Here is a 26,127-nt window from a genome sequence, read left to right on the forward strand (position 1 = left end):
TTTGTTCCCATGAAGCAGCGTAAGATAAAGGACCGGCTCAGAGGATGGTGTAAATGCCTGGTTTGGCCTCTGGATTAGCAGTTGCAGAGGGGCTGGTGCAGAGGCAGTGATGTTTCTGGATGGGTTCTGTCTGAGGTTTAGGCCCCTACGATGTGCAGCTGTATGCGGCATGATGGTAGACGGCTTTTAGATGCTCCGGCTGGGGATTCTGGTTGTCTGGTGTTGTTAGACGAGTGCTCTGCAGATTGGGCAGCTGACATTTTCTCCAGTCCACCTTATGATCCAGCCATGGTGGAAGAGATGACTGCAGGGCAGCTTGGCTACTGTCTCTTCTGCTATGGAGTCTTCCATGCATATGATGCAGGATGAGTTAGCATCATCAGTTGGGGCGTAGCTCATCATCTGCAGACATTCCAGTCTTCCCGCGCTGCATTGTGGTAATACCACTGGTGGTTGGGCCTTCGTCCTCCTGCCTAGCTGGCTCTGTAGGCACAGATGACACTACAGGGCCTGGCGCTGCAGATGACATGGCTACATTTGGCCCTGCCGATGCCTCAGGCTCTGGCAGTGCTGGTGCCTCGGGCTCTGGTGGCGCTGATGTGTAGAGGCGGTGTGGAGAGCGGAGGGTAAACTATCCACTTGGCGTCTATGGGGCACTGTCTCATGCTCTAGAAGGTGTGGAGAGCGGTTGCGCCCTCTGTCCGCTTTGCTTATGTGGCGCAATGACTCGGGGTGTGTATGCCATGGAGAGCGGCTGCCGGTTTGGCCTCTGCGGCACTGTGGTGGGGGGCCTTCCAATCTTTGGGACGTACGCTGTCGTATGCTGCAAGGAGCGGATGTGCTGGCTCTGCTGATGCTCTGCATTAGTCTCTGGCACTGCTTCAGCTTCTCGACGGAGTGAAGAATGGCTGCGTCCTATGTTTGGTCTTTGGCGGAGTGGCCCGCGGTTTGGTTTCGGCATCGGCTGGAACTGGCTGACGCTGCGCAGACGAACGGAGATATGATCTTGGGCTAAAGTCTAGAAATGCAATAAAGAAAAATTGAGAGTGTATTAGACCTATGTATAATTTGCTGTGTACGACAGATGATACATCCTGCAGAAGAAGTGTCCACTTACCTGATTCTGACATTTTCTCCAATCCACCTTTACGATGCAGCCATGGTGGAAGTGATGACTGCAGGGCAGCTTGGCTACAGACTCTTCTGCTATGAAAACTTTCATACATATGATGATGGATGAGTTGGCATCATCAGTTGGGGCGTAGCTCATCATCTGCAGACGTTGCAATCTTCCAGCGCGCCCTCTCCGGCGTCGTGGGTTCTGGGGGCGCTGCATTGAGGTAATACCACTGGTGGTTGGGCCTTCGTCCTCCTGCCTAGCTGGCGCAGTAGGCACAGATGACACTACAGGGCCAGGCTCTGCAGTTGATATAACTACACTTGGCACAGTCGATGCTCTCGTGGGGTTGGTGGCTCAAGCTCTGGTGGTGCTGGAGCCTCAGGTTCTGATGGCTTTGGAGCTGCCTCAGGCTCTGGTGCCTCAGGCTCTAGACGGTGTGGAGAGCGGTAGATACTTTATCCACTTGGCGTCTATGGTGCGCTGCCTCATAAACCGGATGGTGTGGAGAGCGGCTGCGCACTAGGTCTACTTGGCGTCTGTGGCTCCCCGACTCAGGGTGTGTATGCCATGGAGAGCGGTGCCGTGGTTGGGTCATCTGCTGTCGTATGCTGTTAGGAGCGGGCACTGCTGAGGAGATTTCCCCACTACTCCGTTGTGCTGCTTCTCGAAGGAGTGCGGAACGGCTGCGCCCTGTTTGTTGTTGGCGACTGCGGCGGCGTGGCCGTCGGTCCATCCGCGGTACGCTATTCTCATCATCTGGAGCTGACAGACGCTGCCTAGACGAATGGAGACGTCGCCTCGGGCTAAAGTCTAGAAATGTAATGTAGAAATTTGCGAGTGTATTAGAGCTATGTATAATATGTGTACAACAGATGATATACATCTTACAGAAGAAGTGTCCACTTACCTGATTCTGTGATCCGGGATCACTGGTCCATTATGAACCACGCAGGCTCTTGCTTAGGCCCCTGCGATGTGCAGCTTTAAGCGGCGCAATGGTAGACCGCCGAGGATTCTGGTCCTCTGGTCTTGTTAGACGAGTGCTCTGCAGATTGGGCAGCTGACATTTTCTCCAATCCACCTTTACGATGCAGCCATGGTGGAAGTGATGACTGCAGGGCAGCTTGGCTACAGAATCTTCTGCTATGAAGTCATCCATACATATGAAGCAGGATGAGTTGGCATCATCAGATCATCATCTGCAGACGTTCCAATTTTCCAGCGCGCCCTCTCTGGCATCGTGGGTTCTGGGGGTCCTGCGTTGTGGTAATACCACTTGTGGTTGGGCCTTCGTCCTCCTGCCTAGCTGGTGCACTAGACACAGATGACACTACAGAGCCTGGCGCTGCAGTTGATATGAGTACACTTGGCACAGTCAATGCCTCAGGCTCTCGTGGTGTTGGTGGCTCAAGCTCTGGTGGTGCTGGTGCCTCAGGCTCTAGACGGCGTGGAGAGTGGATGGGTACTCTATCCACTTGGCATCTATGGTGCGCTGCCTCATGAACCGCATGGTGTGGAGAGCGGCTGAGCACTCTGTCCACCTGGCGTCTGTGGCTCCCCGACTCAGGGTGTGTATGCTATGGAGAGCGGCTGCGTGGTTGGCGTCTGCTCCAAGTTTCCTCAGACTCTTGGCGGCTTGGAGAGTGGCTGCGTGGTTGCCCTCTGCGGCACTGTGGTTGGGTCATCCGCTGTCGTATGCTGTTAGGAGCGGGCACTGCTGAGGAGATTTCCCCACTACTCCATGGTGCTGCTTCTTGACGGAGTGGGGAACTGCTGCGCCCTGTCTGTTGTTGGCGGCTGCGGCGGCAGGGCCGACGGTCCATCCACGGTACGCTATTCTCATCGTCTGGTGCTGGCAGACGCTGCCTAGACGAATGGAGACGTCGTCTCGGGCTAAAGTCTAGAAATGTAATATAGAAATTTGAGAGTGTATTAGAGCTATGTATAATATGTGTGCGACAGATGATATACATCTTACAGAAGAAGTGTCCACTTACCTGATTCTGTGATCCGGGATCACTGGTACATTGTGAACCATGCGAGCTCTTGCTTAGGCCCCTGTGATGTGCAGCTTTAAGTGGCGCGATGATAGACCACCAGGGATTCTGGTCGTCTTGTCTTTTTAGACGAGTGCTCTGCAGATTGGGCAGTTGATATTTTCTCCAATCCACCTTACGATGCAGCCACGGTGGAAGTGATGACTGCAGGGCAGCTTGGCTACAGACTCTTCTGCTATGAAATCTTCCATACATATGATGCAGGATGAGTTGGCATCATCAGATGAGGCGTAGCTCATCATCTGCAGACGTTCCAATCTTCCAGCGAGCCCTCTGCGGGGTCGTGTATTCCTGGGGCGCTGCGTTGTGGTAATTCCACTGGTTGTTGGGCCTTCATCTTCCTGCCTAGCTGGTGCAGTAGGCACAGATGACACTACAGGGCCTGGCGCTGCAGTTGATATGACTACACTTGGCACAGTCGATGCCTCAGGCTCTCGTGGTGTTGGTGGCTCAAGCTCTGGTGGTGCTGGAGCCTCAGGTTCTGATGGCCTTGGCGCTGCCTCAGGCTCTGGTGGCACTGAAGGCACTGGTGGCTCAGGCTCTGGTGCTACTTGTGCCTCAGGCTCTAGGCGGCGTGGAGAGCGGATAGGTACTCTATCCACTTGGCGTCTATGACGCGCTGCCTCAAGACCTGGATGGTGTGGAGAGCGGCTGCGCACTCTGTCCAACTGGCGTCTGTGGCTACCCAACTCGGGGTGTGTAAGCCATGGAGAACGTCTGCGTGGTTGGCGCCTACTCTGTGTTTCCTCAGACTCTTGGCTGCTTGGAGAGCGGCTGCGTGGTTGCCCTCTGCGGCGCCGCTGTCTTATGCTGTTAGGAGCGGGCACTGCTGAGGAGATTTCGCCACTACTCTGTGGTGCTGCTTCTCGACGAAGTGGGGAACGGCTGCGCCCTGGTTGCTGTTGGCGGCTGCGGCGGCGTGGCCGGCGGTCCGTCCGCGGTGCGCTATTCTCATTGCCTGCCGCTGGCAGACGCTGCCTAGACGAACGGAGACGACGTCTCGGGCTAAAGTCTAGAAATTTAATATAGAAAAATTGAGAGTGTATTAGAGCCAATGCATATGTAGCGCTCTTTCAGTAATGCCCCCTCCTGTACATAACCCCCTCACATGTGGTTGTGCCAATAACAACTTTACTTCTAGTATATACAGCTACAGAAACCACACTCCCCCCAAATACTGTAAGGCTGCGCTCACACTTTGTCTTGCATTTAAACAACACCAGATGCTTGTTACCCATCACATGTGTATTACTGGAAACGCAAATGAGATGAAATCGAGGCCCGTCCTAGTGCCAAGTGTGAACGCATTCCAAGAATGTCCCCCACAGCCCCCAATAATGCCCCCCGCACAGCCCCCCAGTAAGTAATGTCCCCACACAGCCCCCCAGTAAGTTATGCCCTCACACAGCCCCCCAGTAAGTAATGTCCTCACACAGCCCCCCAGTAAGTAATGCGCCCCACACAGCCCCCCAGTAAGTAATGTCCTCACACAGCCCGCCAGTAAGTAATGTCCTCACACAGCCCCCCAGTAAGTAATGTCCTCACAAAGCCCCACCTTTTATGTCCCCACACAGCCCCCCCTTTTATGTCCCCACACAGCCCCCCAGTAAGTAATGTCCTCACACAGCCCCCCCATAAGTAATGTCCCCACACAGCCCCCCCAGTAGGTAATGTCCTCACACAGCCCCCCCAGTAAGTAATGTCCTCACACAGCCCCCCCAGTAAGTAATGTCCTCACACAAGGCCCCCCAGTGATGTCCTCGCACAGCCCCCCAGTAATGTCCTCACACAGCCCCCCAGTAATGTCCTCACACAGCCGCCCAGTAAGTAATGTCCTCACAACCCCCCCCCAGTAAGTAATGTCCCCACACAGCCCCCCAGTAAGTAATGTGTCCCACACAGCCCCCCAATAAGTAATGTTCTCACACAGCCCCCCTGTCAGTAATGTCCCCACACAGCCCCCCAGTAAGTAATGTCCTCACACAAGGCCCCCCAGTAATGTCCTCACAAAGCCCCCAGTAAGTAATGTGCCCACAAAGCCCCCCAGTAAGTAATATCCTCACACAGCCCCCAGTAAGTAATGTGCCTCACACAGCCCTCAATAATGCCCCCCACACAGCCCCCCAGTAAGTAATGTCCTCACACAGACCCCCAGTTTGTAATGTCCTCACACACACCCAGTAAGCAATGTGCACACACAGCCCCCCAGTAAGTAATGTGCCCACAAAGCCCCCCACTAAGTAATGTCCTCACACCGCCCCCCAGTAAGTAATGTGCCTCACTCAGCCCCCAATAATGCCCCCCACACAGCCCCCCAGTAAGTAATGTCCTCACACACCCCCAGTAAGTAATGTGCCCCACACAGCCCCCCAGTAAGTAATGTCCTCACACACCCCCAGTAAGTAATGTGCCCACAAAGCCCCCCAGCAAGTAATGAGCCTCACACAGCCCCCAAAATTGCCCCCCACACAGCCCCCCAGTAAGTTATGTCCTCACACATGGGCCCCGGATCTTTTGTCCTAGCGACGCCCCTGCTTACCTGACTCTGCCATCCGGGATCGCTGGTCCATTATGAGACACACGAGATCTTCAGGCTCGTGATCAAAGGAAAAGATGTGTAAAATATGGAAAAAACCTAAAAAGGTTGGGGGAGCCCTAAGGCCCACAAAGGGCAGGAGGCAGAGCCCCTACCCAGCGATGTTGAAAAATCGCTAGATCAAGATCTCAAAGAAAAGACTTGAAATAGAAATGCAATAAGGACCACTAATAGTTTCAGCTCCTGCTTCCACTACTAGCGGGGACCAAATGGCACCAGGTGGATGGCGGGTGGGGCTTTTATAGCCTAGGGCCATTGTGACATCACACTGCTGTAGCCCCGCCCATTTCTGTAGCCCCGCCCCCTGCATTATGACATCACAATTGGCTGGAATCCTGTGACATTCCATGCACCCACCACTATCCAGGTATGTACACACTGTAGTTATGTAAATGGTGGACAATGTCTGGAGGTGACAATAGGAAGTGCAGCCATATTGGGGGTTTCTGGGGATTATTCACTATCGCGCCATCTACACTCTAGTAGGTCCGTACAAATCCTGTCTATGAATCCATACAATATTCCATAAACTATAGATGGATGGATGTATTTTCCATGCACAGGTGTATTCAAGAATCTGCAGATTTATAAAGTAGGTTTGGAGTGTAATAAAATATGTCATAAAAACAGAATAAAGAGATAATTATTAATGATCAGGGGACGTATTTACAGAATTGGGGTAAAATAATCTGTCATTTCCATTGGCTGGGAGCTCCTTCATGTGTGTGGTCCAGGTAGTTACAGAGTTTCTACGGTATAAAAAAGACAAATGTCCATCAAGTTCAACCAAGGAAGGGAAGGGATTGGATGAGGAAGGGATTGGATGAGGAAGGGATTGGATGAGGAAGGGATTGGATGAGGAAGGGATTGGATGAGGAAGGGAAGGGATTGGATGAGGAAGGGATTGGATGAGGAAGGGATTGGATGAGGAAGGGATTGGATGAGGAAGGGATTGGATGAGGAAGGGATTGGATGAGGAAGGGATTGGATGAGGAAGGGATTGGGGGAAACAATTCTATATAACATAACCCTCAATGTTATTTACATGCTCTCTGCTGTCCCTACTGTGACCAGCGCCTGAGCTCAGCTATTCCACAGATTGACCACTCTCATAGTAAAGAAGTCCTGTCGCCTCTGGTGATTAAACCTGGTTTTCTCCAGATGCAGACTCCGCCCCCTTGTCTTTCCCCCATATGTTTTGTATGGACCATTCATATATTTATATAAATTTATCATGTCTCCTCGTAGTCGTCTCTAGAATCCAGTTGATTTAATCTTTCCTCATAACTGAGACCCTCCATACCCCTTATCATTTCTGTGGCTCTTCGTTGTCCCCTCTCCAGCTCCAGGGCCTCCTGTTTATGGACCGGAGCCCAGAACTGGACGGTATATTCCAGGTGAGGCAGAACCAATGTCTTGTACAGTGTAATATTACATCCCTATCCCCAGAGTCCAGACCACTGCTCATACATGACAAGATCCTACTGGCTTTAGAGGCAGCTGATTGACATTGTGCTGTTATATAATGTATGATCTACCAGTCACCCAGGTCCTTCTCAGCGAGAGACTCTCCCAGATTTCCTCCCCCAAGGACATATGTTCCCTGTGGATTATTAGCCCCAGATGCAGAACCTTACATTTATCCACATACAATATTCTTCCTTGTATGTTTCCCATTTTCTCCCTCTGATCGGTGGTGACTTTTTTCCATTCTCCATCCCATACATTTTGGGGTCTTCCTTTACTGTTCCCATAATGTAAAATTCTTGTCACTGATCTGGTGAATTCTCAGAATCCTTTATGGTGAATATTAGAGTCAGGTCATTGGGTTGATGAAATCCATAACAGTTTTTGTGACATTTCATTCAGACACAAGCTGCTTATGAGATAAAGGATAGTGAGAGTGAGGGGAGACCTGGCAGAAAACCTTCCTAGGAGTAGCCTCACGTCTGGTGCATGGAGCGGGATAGCGCTGGGGGAAGGCTCAGCTCCTGTGTCCACAGCAGAGTCACAGAGGTGGCTCCCTACTAGTGCACCAAAAGCAGGAGGAGGACAGCACATACAATACATTCCTTTACCTCTGCCACTTATGCAACATCCCCCACCGGGGTCCGGCCTTTTCTTGGGGCCTGGAGGCAGCCTTGGGCCCAGAATACCGGAGCGGTTGCGGCCTAGGGCACGCTGGGGTCACGGTGCTTGGTATGGGGACTGGAGGGCTGTCCTACAGCCTGGCCGCTCTCCAGCAGGTGGTGTGTGCAAGAAATATGGAGGGAGAGGCTGATGTGCTGGTTCTCCCTGGGGCAACCCCTGACTGTCTGTAAGATAGGTACCTGAGTAGTTGATGATTTAGTTTTAGCCGGGGATTATGTTGAACTGTGTACAGCCATCGAAATGACTGGAGACTTAGTTTTGTTTGAAAGCGTTTAGAAATTACTGGGGCACATTTACTTACCCGTCCCTTCCCCGCTGAGGTCCACCAGAGTTCACCTTCTTTTTCCTGGTGGATGTGAGTACCGATCTTGCGTCACAATTTGCTTTTTAAATCCTGCGGTTTGTACGAAGCACGTTTGGACGGCCACACCCCTGATGCGCCACAATGCGATCGCGTGCGGGAAAAACCCAGGGAAATTCAATGTAAAATGAAAAAATTTGTGATACCTGATGGACCCTTAGTAAATGTGCCCCACTGTGTCTTCATTAGCCACCTTATTTTTTCTGCAGCTTCTCTGCGTTAAGGCCATGTTGTGACTTATACCCTGGGGACGGTGCTCTGTGTGAGAAATAATATAATGTATATGTATGTGTGTAATATATATATATATATATATATATATATATATATATATATATATATTGTAACGTTAATCTACTTGTTTTGGGAGAGTGAATTGATGGGGAGATATTCATTATGGCCAATAACATTGCAGTATCCTATCTCCTTGTCACGCCCCCTATGCTGATGATATTCTGTTTTATATATGAGGCTGCGCGCTAATAAACTGGTGTGTCTTAGTTTGTGCTTTCGTCCCAGTACTGGGGAGCCACGAAAGGGTTAATATGAAGGTCACCTTGCAATGGGGGGGGGGGAGGACGGGTGGTGCTGAAACTAATAACAGAGACCCCAGAACAGATACTAATAATAGAGACCACAGAGCAGAAATTGATAACAGAGACCCCAGAGCAGAAACTAATAACAGAGACCCCAGAGCAGAAACTTATAATAGAGACCCCAGAGCAGAAACTGATAACAGAGACCCCAGAGCAGAAACTAATAACAGCGACCCCAGAGCAGAAACTAATAACAGCGACCCCAGAGTGAAAACTAATAACAGAGACCCCAGAGCAGAAACTAATAACAGAGACCCCAGAGCAGAAACTAATAAGAGAGACCCCAGAGCAGAAACTAATAACAGAGACCCCAGAGCGGAAACTAATAACAGCGACCCCAGAGCAGAAACTAATAACAGCGACCCCAGAGTGAAAACTAATAAGAGAGACCCCAGAGCAGAAACTAATAACAGAGACCCCAGAGCAGAATTTAATAACAGAGACCCCAGAGCAGAAACTAATAACAGAGACCCCAGAGCGGTCTGTGGACTCCCTGGACCACCACGAAAGATGATGGTAGTAGTCACAACCTGGGACCGGAATCTCTGCACAGGGCACCATCACTCTATATGGGGCGCTGCGTGGCAATACTCTACACGGGGAACACAGTGGTTTATTTTATTTCAGAATTTTATTTCGAAAAAAGCAAACAAAAAAAGAAAAATTCCTGGTATAAAGATTCCGTAGAAGCAAGTACACAAATAATTTAGATTTTGGTCAGTGACTGAGGAGATTTCATGTGTTATAAAAAATCAAACATATTTTAGTGTCCAGTTGTTGTTCATGTCGGGGGTCTGTCATATTGTAGTGTCCAGGACGGGGGTCTGTCATATTGTAGTGTCCAGGACGGGGGTCTGTCATGTTGCAGTGTCCAGGACGGGGGTCTGTCATGTTGTAGTGTCCAGGACGGGGGGTCTGTCATGTTGTAGTGTCCAGGATGGGGGTCTGTCAGGTTGTAGTGTCCAGGACGGAGGGTCTGTCATGTTGTAGTGTCCAGGACGAGGGTCTGTCATGTTGTAGTGTCCAGGACGGGGGGTCTGTCATGTTGTAGTGTCCAGGACGGGGGGTCTGTCATGTTGTAGTGTCCAGGACGGGGGGTCTGTCATGTTGTAGTGTCCAGGACAGGGGTCTGTCATGTTGTAGTGTCCAAGACGGGGGTCTGTCATGTTGTAGTGTCCAGGACAGGGGGTCTGTCATGTTGTAGTGTCCAGGATGGGGGTCTGTCAGGTTGTAGTGTCCAGGACGGAGGGTCTGTCATGTTGTAGTGTCCAGGACGGGGGTCTGTCATGTTGTAGTGTCCAGGACGAGGGTCTGTCATGTTGTAGTGTCCAGGACGGGGGTCTGTCATGTTGTAGTGTCCAGGACGGGGGGGTCTGTCATGTTGTAGTGTCCAGGACGGGGGTCTGTCATGTTGTAGTGTCCAGGACGGGGGTCTGTCATGTTGCAGTGTCCAGGACGGGGGTCTGTCATGTTGTAGTGTCCAGGACGGGGGGTCTGTCATGTTGCAGTGTCCAGGACGGGGGTCTGTCATGTTGTAGTGTCCAGGACGGGGGGTCTGTCATGTTGTAGTGTCCAGGACGGGGGTCTGTCATGTTGTAGTGTCCAGGACGGGGGTCTGTCATGTTGCAGTGTCCAGGACAGGGGTCTGTCATGTTGTAGTGTCCAGGACGGGGGTCTGTCATGTTGCAGTGTCCAGGACGGGGGGTCTGTCAGGTTGTAGTGCCCATATCGGGGGGGTCTGTCATGTTGTAGTGTCCAGGACAGGGGTCTGTCATGTTGTAGTGCCCAGGATGGGGGGGGGGGGTGTCTGTCATGTTGTAGTGCCCAGGATGAGGGGGGTCTGTCATGTTGTAGTGTCCAGGACACACCAGGGTCCTATGAGGTTGAATTGCCCAGGAGGAGGAGCTGTTATGTCTTAGAGCCAGGATGGGGATGTGTAGGGATCGCTGGGTCTTCAGTGCAGATGAATGAGCCACAGATACGAGCCGAGGGTCAGCGCTGCGGCAGAACTGCAGAAGGATGAAGTTCCTGGAGATATAGAAGGAGAACATGGAAATCAGTGGAAAAGTCTAGGAAGTTATGAATATTTCAGTAACTGAAAGGGGAGAAGAACTTGTAAAGGCAGTTACACAAGCAAATCCTGCGGAGATCTGCACTTTTGTGAGGAGCTAAGAGATAACACACACAGGAGCGCGGGGTCCTATTCTGGGGGTGTCAGATGTCGGGGTCTCACCTGAGCTGCAGACGGGATCTTTTCGCTTTTCTCCTGTGAAATAAAATGAGTCAATTATTTATACAGAATCTTATTTAGTTGGTCTGTGTCTTTGTTTCTGGAAATGTGCTGCTGTACATTAGCGCTGTATACTGGGGGGGGTTGTACATTAGCGCTGTATACTGTGCGGCTGTACATTAGTGCTGTATACTGTGCGGCTGTACATTAGTGCTGTATACTGTGCGGCTGTACATTAGCGCTGTATACTGTGCGGCTGTACATTAGTGCTGTATACTGTGCGGCTGTACATTAGTGCTGTATACTGTGTGGCTGTACATTAGTGCTGTATACTGTGCGGCTGTACATTGGCGCTGTATACTGTGCGGCTGTACATTAGCGCTGTATACTGTGCGGCTGTACATTAGTGCTGTATACTGTGCGGCTGTACATTAGCGCTGTATACTGTGCGGCTGTACATTAGTGCTGTATACTGTGCGGCTGTACATTAGTGCTGTATACTGTGTGGCTGTACATTAGTGCTGTATACTGTGCGGCTGTACACTAGCGCTGTATACTGTGCGGCTGTACATTAGTGCTGTATACTGTGCGGCTGTACATTAGTGCTGTATACTGTGCGGTTGTACATTAGCGCTGTATACTGGGGGGCTGTACATTAGTGCTGTATACTGTGCGGTTGTACATTAGTGCTGTATACTGTGCGGCTGTACATTAGCGCTGTATACTGTGTGGCTGTACATTAGCGCTGTATACTGTGCTGCTGTACATTAGTGCTGTATACTGTGCGGCTGTACACTAGCGCTGTATACTGTGCGGCTGTACATTAGTGCTGTATACTGGGGGGCTGTACATTAGTGCTGTATACTGTGCGGTTGTACATTAGTGCTGTATACTGTGCGGCTGTACATTAGCGCTGTATACTGTGTGGCTGTACATTAGCGCTGTATACTGTGCTGCTGTACATTAGTGCTGTATACTGTGCGGCTGTACATTAGTGCTGTACACCGTGCGGCTGTACATTAGTGCTGTATACTGGGAGGTTGTACATTAGCGCTGTATACTGTGCGGCTGTACATTAGTGCTGTATACTGTGCTGCTGTACATTAGCGCTGTATACTGTGCGGCTGTACATTAGTGCTGTATACTGTGCGGCTGTACATTAGCGCTGTATACTGTGCGGTTGTACATTAGTGCTGTATACTGTGTGGCTGTACATTAGTGCTGTATACTGTGCGGCTGTACATTAGCGCTGTATACTGTTCGGCTGTACATTAGTGCTGTATACTGTGCGGCTGTACATTAGCGCTGTATACTGTGCGGTTGTACATTAGTGCTGTATACTGTGTGGCTGTACATTAGCGCTGTATACTGTGCGGTTGTATATTAGCACTGTATACCGCGCGCCTGTACATTAGCGCTGTATACTGTGCGGTTGTACATTAGTGCTGTATACTGTGCGGTTGTACATTAGTGCTGTATACTGTGCGGCTGTACATTAGTGCTGTATACTGTGCGGCTGTACATTAGTGCTGTATACTGTGCGGCTGTACATTAGCGCTGTATACTGTGCGGCTGTACATTAGTGCTGTATACTGTGCAGCTGTACATTAGCGCTGTATACTGTGCGGCTGTACATTAGTGCTGTATACTGTGCGGCTGTACATTAGTGCTGTATACTGTGCGGCTGTACATTAGCGCTGTATACTGTGCGGCTGTACATTAGTGCTGTATACTGTGCGGCTGTACATTAGCGCTGTATACTGTGCGGTTGTACATTAGTGCTGTATACTGTGTGGCTGTACATTAGCGCTGTATACTGTGCGGTTGTATATTAGCACTGTATACCGCGCGCCTGTACATTAGCGCTGTATACTGTGCGGTTGTACATTAGTGCTGTATACTGTGCGGTTGTACATTAGTGCTGTATACTGTGCGGCTGTACATTAGTGCTGTATACTGTGCGGCTGTACATTAGCGCTGTATACTGTGCGGCTGTACATTAGCGCTGTATACTGTGCGGTTGTACATTAGTGCTGTATACTGTGTGGCTGTACATTAGCGCTGTATACTGTGCGGTTGTACATTAGTGCTGTATACTGGGGGGCTGTACATTAGTGCTGTATACTGGGGGGTTGTACATTAGTGCTGTATACCGTGCGGCTGTACATTAGTGCTGTATACTGCTCATTAGTGTATATATTGCATGCTTGCACTGTACGCCCGGCTCCCAGTAGCAGGACCTCCAGGCACTTACCTCCCAGGTAGGCGCAGTTGTAGTGGCTGCAGTGCTGCCCGCTGCTCCGCAGAACATAGGAGTCGTCAGATTTCTTTATGGCGTGGAATTTCTCAGTTACAGGAATTAAAACTTCTTCTTCTTTGAAGTCTGAGAAGATTTCGATGTCGACCCCAAAGCAGCTGAAGATGGTGAACTCTGTCTTCGTCCCGAACCTCTTAGCAGTTCTCCGGTTCAGAGATGATGAAGCAAATTGACCGAATCTGATATCAGGCGACACATTCCTGTATGTCATCCAGGACCCCCGGTAGACCTGCGCTCTCTCATCGCAGCTGGCCCCGCCCCCGAGGAGCTGCATTGCCCTGGTCAGATAGAAGTGCAAGGCCTTGAAATGGAACCTTCTCATGTAGTGGTCCCGGGAGCGGCCGGCTATGGACACATTGCGGTTCAGCTGCTGGTATATGGGGAAAGGACCCTCCTTAGTGTAGAGGACCACCGCAATCCCATACTCATCCTTAAAGTCTCGGGGGAAGATGTGGAACGGCTTTATCTTCTCCCAGGTTTGTTCTGCCAAAAACCACATTATGGCAAATTCTTTGTATTTCTTCTCCTGCACCAAAATATTCTGCATTTCTCTCTCCATTTGTCGTGCGCAACCGATGTACTGATCATCAAAAGCATCCGCCATCATAGAAAGGTCTACGGCTCGACAGCATCTCTGCCAAGGTCCAACCAGAGGATAGAAATATCGGAGATCAATGTGTACCAGATGGATAGGAATAGACAGATTCAGAGAAGCCTTATTGGCAGGACCAGGTACAAGTTAGCATTGCCAAAGCAATTAGAGATTATGGGATTGTGGGAGATGCCGGGTGTTGGGGGAACAGGATGGAGGGGGACGTGGGGTGTTGGGGGTAATAGTAGACTATGGTATCACACGTCTCTTTATGGCCATTGTGGTCTCCTCTTCCCCCAGCAGGATGGATCTGCAGAAGCCCGGGAGGAGATCTGAGAGTCTCCTGAAGTGAGTGTTTGGAGCAGTGGAGCACAAAGTAGACCTCATCCTCGGTGGCCTCCTGGTCCTTGCACTGTTGACACAGTCTGCTCTCCCTGGGCACGTACATCTGTCTGTGCTTCCCGGACTCCGAGGCAAGTTGTGGGCAGTTAGTTTCGCTCTAGTCTCGCCGGCTATGGGGGCTGGGCTCTATTCTCGCCGGCTACACGCTCTAGCCTCGCCGGCTACGGGGGCCGGGCTCTAGTCTCGCCGGCTATGGGGGCTGGGCTCTATTCTCGCCGGCTACACGCTCTAGCCTCGCCGGCTACGGGGGCCGGGCTCTAGTCTCGCCGGCTACAGGCTCTAGCCACGAGGGCCGGGCTCTAATCTCGCCGGTCACGGGGGCCGGGCTCTAATCTCGCCGGCCACGGGGGCCGGGCTCTAGTCTCGCCGGCCATGGGCTTTAGTCTCCAGTCTCGCCGGCAACGGGCTCCAGTCTCGCCGGCTACTGGGGCCGGGCTCCAGTCTCGCCGGCTACTGGGGCCGGGCTCCAGTCTCGCCGGCTACTGGGGCCGGGCTCCAGTCTCGCCGGCCATGGGCTTTAGCCTAGCCGGCTACGCGCTCAAGTCTCGCCGGCTACGCGCTCCAGTCTCGCCGGCTACGCGCTCCAGTCTCGCCGACCACGGAAACTCTAGTCTCGCCAGAAGGATGGGGGGATATCATACATAAGTCCTATATATATGTCCTGCCAATAAAGCTTCTTTAAATTGAATTGAATTTATATAGGACAGATATTGTAGATACAACTCAGACAGATGGACAGGCAGATACCTTGGATATGGAGATCAGGGAGATGATGGAAAAGGCTTCCAATAATTCCAAGATTATTTTCATCTCTAAAAGTTGAAATCCACCAGATTACACACTGACTATATACATAGAGGGGTGATATATATACACTGACTATATACATAGAGGGGTGATATATATACACTGACTATATACACAGAGGGATGATATATATACACTGACTATATACACAGAGGGATGATATATATACACTGACTATATACATAGAGGGGTGAAATATATACACTGACTATATACATAGAGGGGTGATATATATATACACTGACTATATACATAGAGGGGTGATATATAAACACTGACTATATACATAGAGGGATGATATATATACACTGACTATATACATAGAGGGGTGATATATATACACTGACTATATACATAGAGGGGTGATATATATACACTGACTATATACATAGAGGGATGATATATATACACTGACTATATACATAGAGGGATGATATATATACACTGACTATATACATAGAGGGATGATATATATACACTGACTATATACATAGAGGGATGATATATATACACTGACTATACACATAGAGGGATGATATATATACACTGACTATATACATAGAGGGGTGATATATATACACTGACTATATACATAGAGGGATGATATATATATACACTGACTATATACATAGAGGGGTGATATATATACACTGACTATATACATAGAGGGGTGATATATATACACTGACTATATACACAGAGGGGTGATATATATACACTGACTATATACATAGAGGACTGATATATATACACTGACTATATACATAGAGGGGTGATATATATATATACACTGACTATATACATAGAGGGGTGATATATATATACACTGACTATAAACATAGAAATTTTGGTTTCCTGTAGTCCGTAGGCAGCACTGAATGGGTTAAGTCTCACGTCCTCCTATTGGACAGAAGATAACAATTGATTAGCAATAGAGATTGGCAGGCTGACTCCCTATAAAATACCCCTGAGCCAATGAACACACGTGTTTTTTTATGCAGCAATAAGCATTTTTTATTGGGGGGGATCTTTGTGCTGCCTACGGACTACAGGAAACCAAAATTTCGGTGAGCAAATTTCGATATTCCTGGTCGTCCTACGGCAGCACTGAATGGGACTTGAAAAGCAGTAGAACATAAGGGGCGGGTTACTTCGAGGCAGCCGGACAAATTACACTCTTGCCGAAGGCCGAGCCTACCCCGGGGCCCACATTGAGCCTATAGTGCCTGACGAAGGTTGAAGGACCCGACCATACTGCCGCCTTGCATATTTGATCCAAGGATATATGGGATATTTCCGCCCATGAAGCAGCCGTTGACCTCGTTGAATGCGCTTTCAAATTAAGAGGAGATGGAAGGCCTTCCAGATCATAACACATGGAAATTGTATCTTTAATCCATCTGGCTAGGGTAGACTTACTAGCCCGTTTTCCCTTATTAGGACCTCTGAACTGTAAGAACAGGGCTTCAGATTCCCTAAAAGCTTCTGCCCTCTGGAGATAAGCGAGAACTGATCTTTTCACATCCAGGGCTTGAAGCTTCCCTTGCTCTTCTTCCGGGGCATCTGTACCCAGGACAGGAAGGAAGATCTCTTGATTTAAAGCCGATTGAGAAGGTATTTTTGGCAGAAAACCCGGCATTGTACGAAGAATTATGCAGTCTTCCATGACTCTTAGATACGGTTCCTTACAGGAGAAGGCTTGGATTTCACTAATCCTCCTTGCAGAACAAATGGCCACCAGGAAAACAGTCTTCCAGGAGAGAAGATGCAGAGGGATATCTGAGATTGGTTCGAATGGTTCTTGACATAAATGTTTTAAAACAATAGAAAGATCCCATGACGGTAGAGGTGACATAACTGTAGGCTTTAACTTCTTCAGACCCCTGAAGAATCTCCTGACCAACAGGTTCTCAGAGAAGATTCCGCCTAAGGAAGAATTAATGGCGGTAAAATGGACTTTCAGTGTATTATACTTCAGGCCCTTCTTTAAGCCATCCTGCAGAAATTGAAGGAGGGAAGGAACATGAGTAGAAGAAGCTCTTCTTGATAAGCACCATTGCTTATAGATTCCCCAGACACGTTGGTAGACTTTTAATGTCTTCGGTTTCCTAGAGGCCGCCAATGTGTCAATAACCTCATCCAAAAACCCCGACCTTCTTAGATTCCCCCTTTCAGCTTCCAGGCCACCAGATGGAGAGGTGCTGGGTTGGGGTGAAGGAACCCGTTCTGGAGTAGCAAGTCCTTCCGGGAAGGGAGAAACCAGAATTCCCCTTTTGACAATGACAGGAGAAGAGGGAACCAGGCCCTTCTCGGCCAAAATGGAATCACGGCTATAATTGTCGTTTTCTCTCTCCTGATCTTCTGTAACACTCTCGGAATGAGAGGGAACGGTGGGAATATGTAAAGAAATTGGTCTGTCCAGTCGAATGAGAGTGCATCCACCACTACTGGGTTCTCCTGCTTGTACAGGGAGCAAAACTGGGGAAGCTGAGAGTTTGACCTCGACGCCATCAGGTCTATCTGAGGAAGACCCATTTTCTGGACAATTTGTTGGAACACTTGTTTGTTCAGAGACCACTCCGAAGGTCTGACTGGATTGCGGCTCAGCCAATCCGCCTGCACATTTAAAACTCCCCTGATATGAATCGCTGAGATGTTGTGAACCGTCTGCTCGGCCCAGGTCATCAGGAGGAAACACTCTCTGGCAAGGGACCGGCTCTTCGTGCCCCCCTGCTTGTTGATATAGAAGACAACTGCCAGGTTGTCTGATCGGATTAAAACTTCTTGCCCGAGTAGGAGACTGGAGAAGTGAAGAAGTGCCAGACGTACAGCTCTCATTTCTTTGAGGTTCGAAGGAAATTTGGACTCGGACCGTGTCCACGTCTTTTGAACCCACTGGCCTTCCAGAAGGGCGCCCCAGCCCCAATTGGATGCGTCTGACGTAAGGATCACTAGATGAAGGAATTGGATGGATCTGCCTAATAGTGGGTTTCGGAACCACCAGATTAAGTCCTTGATAGCTTGGACTGAGACCGTCATTGGTTTGTCCAAGGACCGCAGACTCCTTGACCATTGGGAGAGAATGGACGCCTGGAGACCCCTCATATGGGTTTTTGCCCACGGGACTGCTTCTATAGCCGAGGTTATTCGACCTAGGACTGCCATGGCTTTCCTGATTGTTGTCCTGGGGTGCAGAATCAGATGCTTGATCGCTTTCTTCAGAGCGGTAATTCTGGCTGATGACAAAGAGAGCGTCATGTTGGAAGAATTTATTATAAAACCTAGAAATTTCTGAGAGGTTGCAGGAACCAGAGACGACTTCTTTTTGTTGACCACAAACCCATGAACCTCCAGAGTCTTCAGGACTACTGCTAGATCGTGGTACATCAAGTGCTCCGTTTGAGCTATCAGAAGCCAGTCGTCTAGATAGGGTATCACCTGGATGCCTTGTAACCTGAGGGCTGCCGATAACACCACGGCGACCTTCGTAAAAACTCTGGGTGCTGAACTCAGACCGAAGGGTAGACACGTGAACTGGTAATGAGTACTGTTTTGTCCTGTAGTATAGCGACCCGGAGAAACTTCCTGTGACTCTGAAGTACTGGAATATGCAGATACGCATCTTTCAGATCCACTGTCGTCATGAAGCAGTTCCTGGAGATTAAGGGTATGGTTGTCCTGATTGATTCCATCCTGAATCTCTTCTTCAGAATAAACTGGTTGAGGTAAGTAAGATCTATCACCAGCCTCCAAGATCCTCCTTGCTTTGGGACAGGAAATACTCTGGAATACACGCCTGAACCTCTTTGGGGATAGGGGACAGGCTCCAAGGCACCCTTTTGTATGAATTCTTGAAGAAGATGAGGAACAATCAGATCGCCAGATCGGTTGATGAAGAACCTGTCTGGAGGAAAGCTGGTTAGCTCCAGAGAATAACCTCTTTTCACAAGAGAATTGACCCATGCGTCTGAAGAAGTTTTGACCCATATATGGGAAAACTGGGAAAGCCTTGCTCCGACTTTGACAGGCCTGGCGTCATAATTCAGACTTCTTGGAGGGCTCCGAATGAGGTTTTTTATTCTGGACAAACCGATTCCTGAAACCCCTTTTGTCATCTCTTCTAAACTGTCTTCTGACTTGTGGAGATCTTTGCCTAGAACGAAAGGACTTAAAATCTGTTCTTTTCTTAGGCTTGGGGAAAGAAGTGCCCTTGTCATCATTGATGACCTTCAGGATCTCTTCCAGCTGTGGACCAAACAGACTCGACAGCTGAAATGGTAGATTACAAAAATGGGTTTTTGCGGGGACATCCCCTGGCCAGAGCTTTATCCAGAGCGCACGCCTTATAGAATTTATGGAGGCCAGGCTGGCTGATGTTAGCTTGATTGTATCCACATGAGAGTCGCAAAGAAACTCTGCCGCTGATTTGAGAAGAGAAATATCCTCTACAATATCCTTCCTTGATGCACCATCCCTGACATCATTGGTAAGCTGGCTCAGCCAGATCCTCAATGCCCTCGCCACCGGGACAGAAGCCAGAGAGGTTTTACATATATTTGCAGAATGGGTATAGGCCCGCCTTATGAACGAGTCCATCTTCCTATCAATAGGATCTTTCAGGAGGGTCGCCTCCTCAGCTGGAAAGAAGGAGTTAAGTGCTAACTTAGCCAGAGACATATTCACTTTAGGGAGAGACTCCCATTCAGCGGATAAAGCAGGATCCAATCTGTACACAGACTTAAATCTAACCCCAGGGTTGGGGTTTCTATCAGGTTTTTTCCACGCAGCCTCCATCAGATTCTTCAAATCCGGATGGCTGGGCAAAAATTTGGCTCTCTTCTTAGGGAAATAATAAAGCGCTTCTCTCTTAGAGAGATCTTCAGTGTCTTTATCTGACTCCACTGCTTCTTTCACGGCTTTTATAAGCCTGGAAACACCTTCTTTATTAAACAGATAGAAATCATCTGGAGAGGCTTCTGCCTCGTCCTCTGAGCTGACCTCCCCCTCAGACCTATACTCCTCATGACTAGAGGGCCCTGGAGAGTCTGATGGTACAGGGTATGATCTCTTCCTATTTGTACATTGGGAGAGAGAGGTTTCAGCTACCGCCTGAGCGATAGTAGTTTTAAGCCAAGAAAAAACCTGGTGGAATCTGCCTGTAAGCTCATCTCCTCCTGGTGTGGAGTGCATCCTGCACACAAGTCTGGTTCCCAATCCTCTGGTAAGGGCTGGTGACAGGTAGTACAGCACCTATGCCTGCTCTTTCTGGCACTTTTTCTTCCTGAGGGCATCTGGAAGACACACAACATTAGGAACACTATCACACTGTCATAAAACAGAACCAGCAGGGCACCGGAGGTGAGCACTTACGATTCCCGTGGGTAGGCTCTGCTGCCTGGCGAGCGCTACCCACGCACCGCGCCATATCTGTTTAAATAGGAAGTCTCGCGAGACCGGACCTCCATCCTGCGCATGCGCAATGGCCGCGGCGTCCGTGCGACAGATCGTGCGCATGCGCCAGAAAAGTGGCGCGACAGAATTTCTGTCGCACCCCCGCGCACGCGCAGACCGCCCCACCGTGACGCCGAGGCAATGCAACAAGCGCCATGACACCCGGCAAGCCCAACTCCACCCCTGGCAGGCGTGGTAAGGCAGGGGAAACAGAATACAGCGGGGGACACAGGGATACTTGCCTGAGGTGATAACAGCTGATATCAGCATACAGCAAGCCAGACATCCTGTGCTGTGCAGTGACCCTGTAACACACTCGGGTTATGCAGCAAGCTGCCATCGGGCAGCGGTCCCAAGGGAATGGAACACCCAAACCGTGGGACAGGGAGCCAACGCTCAACCAAACTTCTTGTTATCCACTTCCACAGAAGAAAAAAACACGTGTGTTCATTGGCTCAGGGGTATTTTATAGGGAGTCAGCCTGCCAATCTCTATTGCTAATCAATTGTTATCTTCTGTCCAATAGGAGGACGTGAGACTTAACCCCATTCAGTGCTGCCGTAGGACGACCAGGAAATATACACTGACTATATACATAGAGGGGTGATATATATACACTGACTATATACATAGAGGGGTGATATATATACACTGACTATATACATAGAGGGATGATATATATACACTGACTATATACATAGAGGGATGATATATATACACTGACTATATACATAGAGGGGTGATATATATACACTGACTATATACATAGAGGGATGATATATATATACACTGACTATATACATAGAGGGATGATATATATACACTGACTATATACATAGAGGGATGATATATATACACTGACTATATACATAGAGGGGAGATATATATACACTGACTATATACATAGAGGGATGATATATATACACTGACTATATACATAGAGGGATGATATATATACACTGACTATATACATAGAGGGGAGATATATATACACTGACTATATACATAGAGGGATGATATATATATACACTGACTATATACATAGAGGGATGATATATATACACTGACTATATACATAGAGGGGAGATATATATACACTGACTATATACATAGAGGGATGATATATATATATATATATGCACTGACTATATACATAGAGGGATGATATATATACACTGACTATATACATAGAGGGGAGATATATATACACTGACTATATACATAGAGGGATGATATATATATATATACACTGACTATATACATAGAGGGGTGATATATATATATATGCACTGACTATATACATAGAGGGATGATATATATACACTGACTATATACATAGAGGGATTATACTTTCAGATCACCTCCCCATCGCCAGTCAACTCTCCTATGCAAATGAGCCAGAGCTCTGCTGAGCGGCTCTTGGCTCCTCCCATAAGTAATTTATGCACACTCCTCTGCTCTCTGGCTCCGCCTACACTATACTGAGAGAGGCGGTGATGTCACCGGCTCCTCCTCTGCTATCCTTGTGCCATGCGTGATCCTAACATCACCTCTACACTCTCTGCTATGGTACGTGAATATTAGAGGAGGAGCCAGCGATGTCACCGCCTCTCTCAGCACAGTCTAGGCGGAGCCAAATGCAGGGGGCGTGCATAATTACTTATAGGAGGAGCCAAGATCCCCTCAGGCTCATTTGCATAGTTCAAAAAGTTTTATTTCTAAGAAACAGGCAATTGTATAAGATACAGAAGAAAGGCGACTGGGGAGATGAGAGGTCAGAGGTCAGAGGTGAGAGGTGAGAGGTGAGGATCCACCAGCAGCTCATCTGATGGAAATGTCCTTTAAGATTATTTCATAAACTGCAAATTCTATAGCAGAGAATAAAAATGTAAATGAGATGTTATCCGAGTAACAAAGAGACAAGTTACTGGTGATGATCTGCACCGCGCGATCATTTCCTCCATTATCTATAATCCGGATGTTACCGGATCCAAAGTGACTGATCCCTCCGGCAGCAGGATGTCCGCATGAAAGGGGGGAACCTATCAGCCGCAGCGAGAGTCTGTGATTTATAGAATATTCCATCTTTACATCATCACAAACTCATTGCAGTCCCCCAAGAAGTCCAGTCACCCCCGAAAGACAGAGAGAGGACGGGATAACGCGGAGAATCTCCATGGGAAATCCTTCTATCACTGCAGCTGGGATTGTCACTAGTGCAGCCCCGACCCGGGGAAGGATCCGTCTCCTTATACTGGGTCTCCTTATACTGGGTCTCCTTATACTGGGTCTCCTTATACAGCGTCTCCTTATACAGCGTCTCCTTATACAGCGTCTCCTTATACAGGGTCTCCTCATACTGGGTCTCCTCATACTGGGTCTCCTCATACTGGGTCTCCTTATACAGCGTCTCCTTATACTGGGTCTCCTTATACAGGGTCTCCTTATACAGCGTCTCCTTATACAGCGTCTCCTTATACAGCGTCTCCTTATACAGCGTCTCCTTATACAGGGTCTCCTTATACAGCGTCTCCTCATACTGGGTCTCCTTATACAGCGTCTCCTTATACAACGTCTCCTTATACAGCGTCTCCTTATACAGCGTCTCCTTATACAGCGTCTCCTCATACTGGGTCTCCTTATACAGCGTCTCCTTATACAGCGTCTCCTCATACTGGGTCTCCTTATACAGCGTCTCCTTATACTGGGTCTCCTTATACAGCATCTCCTTATACAGCATCTCCTTATACAGGGTCTCCTTATACTGGGTCTCCTTATACAGCGTCTCCTTATACAGCGTCTCCTTATACAGCGTCTCCTTATACTGGGTCTCCTTATACAGCGTCTCCTTATACAGCGTCTCCTTATACAGCGTACCCTTATACAGGGTCTCCTCATACTGGGTCTCCTTACACTGCGTCTCCTTACACTGCGTCTCCTTACACTGCGTCTCCTTACACTGCGTCTCCTTACACTGCGTCTCCTTACACTGCGTCTCCTTACACTGCGTCTCCTTACACTGGGTCTCCTTACACTGCGTCTCCTTATACTGCGTCTCCTTATACTGCGTCTCCTTATACTGCGTCTCCTTATACAGCGTCTCCTTACACTGCGTCTCCTTACACTGCGTCTCCTTACACTGCGTCTCCTTACACTGCGTCCCCTTACACTGCGTCTCCTTACACTGCGTCTCCTTACACTGCGTCTCCTTATACAGCGTCTCCTTACACAGCGTCTCCTTATACAGCGTCTCCTTATACAGCGTCTCCTTACACTGCGTCTCCTTACACTGCGTCTCCTTACACTGCGTCTCCTTACACTGCGTCTCCTTACACTGCGTCTCCTTACACTGCGTCTCCTTATACTGGGTCTCCTTATACAGCGTCTCCTTATACAGCGTCTCCTTACACTGCGTCTCCTTACACTGCGTCTCCTTACACTGCGTCTCCTTACACTGCGTCTCCTTACACTGGGTCTCCTTACACTGCGTCTCCTTACACTGGGTCTCCTTATACTGCGTCTCCTTATACTGCGTCTCCTTATACTGCGTCTCCTTATACTGGGTCTCCTTATACGGGGTCTCCTTATACAGCGTCTCCTTATACAGGGTCTCATCAGCAGAAGCAAGCAGAGATCCTAACATGTAAATAATAGAAGCTCAGCATAACAGACAGTTCTGTGGAGATCCGGGATCCCCCTGAGTGTAATCCTCTCTAACTGCCTCCTGACACTAGACAGGGAGGACATGACAGCGGGGTATCAGAAGACATGAGGGGTCTCACCGCACTCTGTATAGGGGGCAGCGCAGGTCACATGGAGCAGACGTCCAGCCGGCGGTGCTGCAGATGCATCTGATACGCGCACTCCATCACATAGTGAGACCCTCCATTGTTACTAAAGGTTACATGAATATATAATGATGGAGAGGGGAATGTGGAGAATGTCCCCCCCCCACCCCAGCGGGGACACATAGGGACACGGGGGGCAGGGGTCACATGGGGCGTCACAACATTACTGCACCCCCCCCCCCCCCCCGGGGACTGTCACCCTCCAGATACTAACCCTCAGCCGTCTCCTGTACCGGGGGATATCCGGGGTATAGATACTAATGTAACCACATGTATCTACAACTATCCCAAATGTATCTATGTGTGACCCCCCTCCCCCAGTGATGTGCTATCTATATGTATCTATGTGTGACCCCCCCCCCAGTGATGTGCTATCTATATGTATCTATGTGTGACCCCCCCCCCAGTGATGTGCTATCTATATGTATCTATGTGTGACCCCCCCCAGTGATGTGCTATCTATATGTATCTATGTGTGACCCCCCCCCCAGTGATGTGCTATCTATATGTATCTATGTGTGACCCCCCCCCCAGTGGTGTGCTATCTATATGTATCTATGTGTGACCCCCCCCCCAGTGATGTGCTATCTATATGTATCTATGTGTGACCCCCCCCCAGTGATGTGCTATCTATATGTATCTATGTGTGACCCCCCCCCCAGTGGTGTGCTATCTATATGTATCTATGTGTGACCCCCCCCCCAGTGATGTGCTATCTATATGTATCTATGTGTGACCCCCCCCAGTGATGTGCTATCTATATGTATCTATGTGTGACCCCCCCCCAGTGATGTGCTATCTATATGTATCTATGTGTGACCCCCCCCCAGTGATGTGCTATCTATATGTATCTATGTGTGACCCCCCAGTGATGTGCTATCTATATGTATCTATGTGTGACCCCCCCCAGTGATGTGCTATCTATATGTATCTATGTGTGACCCCCCCCCAGTGATGTGCTATCTATATGTATCTATGTGTGACCCCCCAGTGATGTGCTATCTATATGTATCTATGTGTGACCCCCCAGTGATGTGCTATCTATATGTATCTATGTGTGACCCCCCCCCAGTGATGTGCTATCTATATGTATCTATGTGTGACCCCCCCCAGTGATGTGCTATCTATATGTATCTATGTGTGACCCCCCCCCAGTTATGTGCTATCTATATGTATCTATGTGTGACCCCCCCCCAGTGATGTGCTATCTATATGTATCTATGTGTGACCCCCCCCAGTGATGTGCTATCTATATGTATCTATGTGTGACCCCCCTCCCCCAGTGATGTGCTATCTATATGTATCTATGTGTGACCCCCCCCAGTGATGTGCTATCTATATGTATCTATGTGTGACCCCCCCCAGTGATGTGCTATCTATATGTATCTATGTGTGACCCCCCCCCAGTGATGTGCTATCTATATGTATCTATGTGTGACCCCCCCCAGTGATGTGCTATCTATATGTATCTATGTGTGACCCCCCCAGTGATGTGCTATCTATATGTATCTATGTGTGACCCCCCCCAGTGATGTGCTATCTATATGTATCTATGTGTGACCCCCCCCCAGTGATGTGCTATCTATATGTATCTATGTG

The 26,127-nt window shown here is 49.0% G+C and overlaps 1 protein-coding gene across 1 annotated transcript; it reads right to left on the bottom strand.

Moving 5' to 3' along the window:
• Positions 1–3,982: 3,982 nt before the first annotated feature.
• On the bottom strand, positions 3,983–16,868 carry LOC140116853 (ecto-ADP-ribosyltransferase 5-like). The gene is made up of 6 exons (XM_072133289.1): positions 16,649–16,868; positions 15,170–15,234; positions 13,366–14,062; positions 11,066–11,147; positions 10,750–10,909; positions 3,983–4,189 (listed from the first exon to the last, which is right to left on the bottom strand). Exons 1-6 carry the CDS (start codon positions 16,866–16,868, stop codon positions 3,983–3,985), a joined length of 1,431 nt encoding a protein of 476 aa, XP_071989390.1.
• Positions 16,869–26,127: the final 9,259 nt, after the last annotated feature.

Source organism: Engystomops pustulosus, chromosome 2 (assembly GCF_040894005.1).
Source record: "Engystomops pustulosus chromosome 2, aEngPut4.maternal, whole genome shotgun sequence".
NCBI classification, from domain to species: domain Eukaryota; kingdom Metazoa; phylum Chordata; class Amphibia; order Anura; family Leptodactylidae; genus Engystomops; species Engystomops pustulosus.

Coding starts and splice junctions, on each gene's coding strand:
- LOC140116853 (XM_072133289.1), bottom strand. CDS start 16,868: ATGCCGGGTTTTCTGCCAAAAATACCTTCTCAATCGGCTTTAAATCAA. Junction 15,235..16,648: donor TAATAAGGGAAAACGGGCTA/GTAAGTCTACCC, acceptor TTCAACTTTTAG/AGATGAAAATAATCTTGGAA. Junction 11,148..13,365: donor CAACTGCGCCTACCTGGGAG/GTAAGTGCCTGG, acceptor TTTATTTCACAG/GAGAAAAGCGAAAAGATCCC.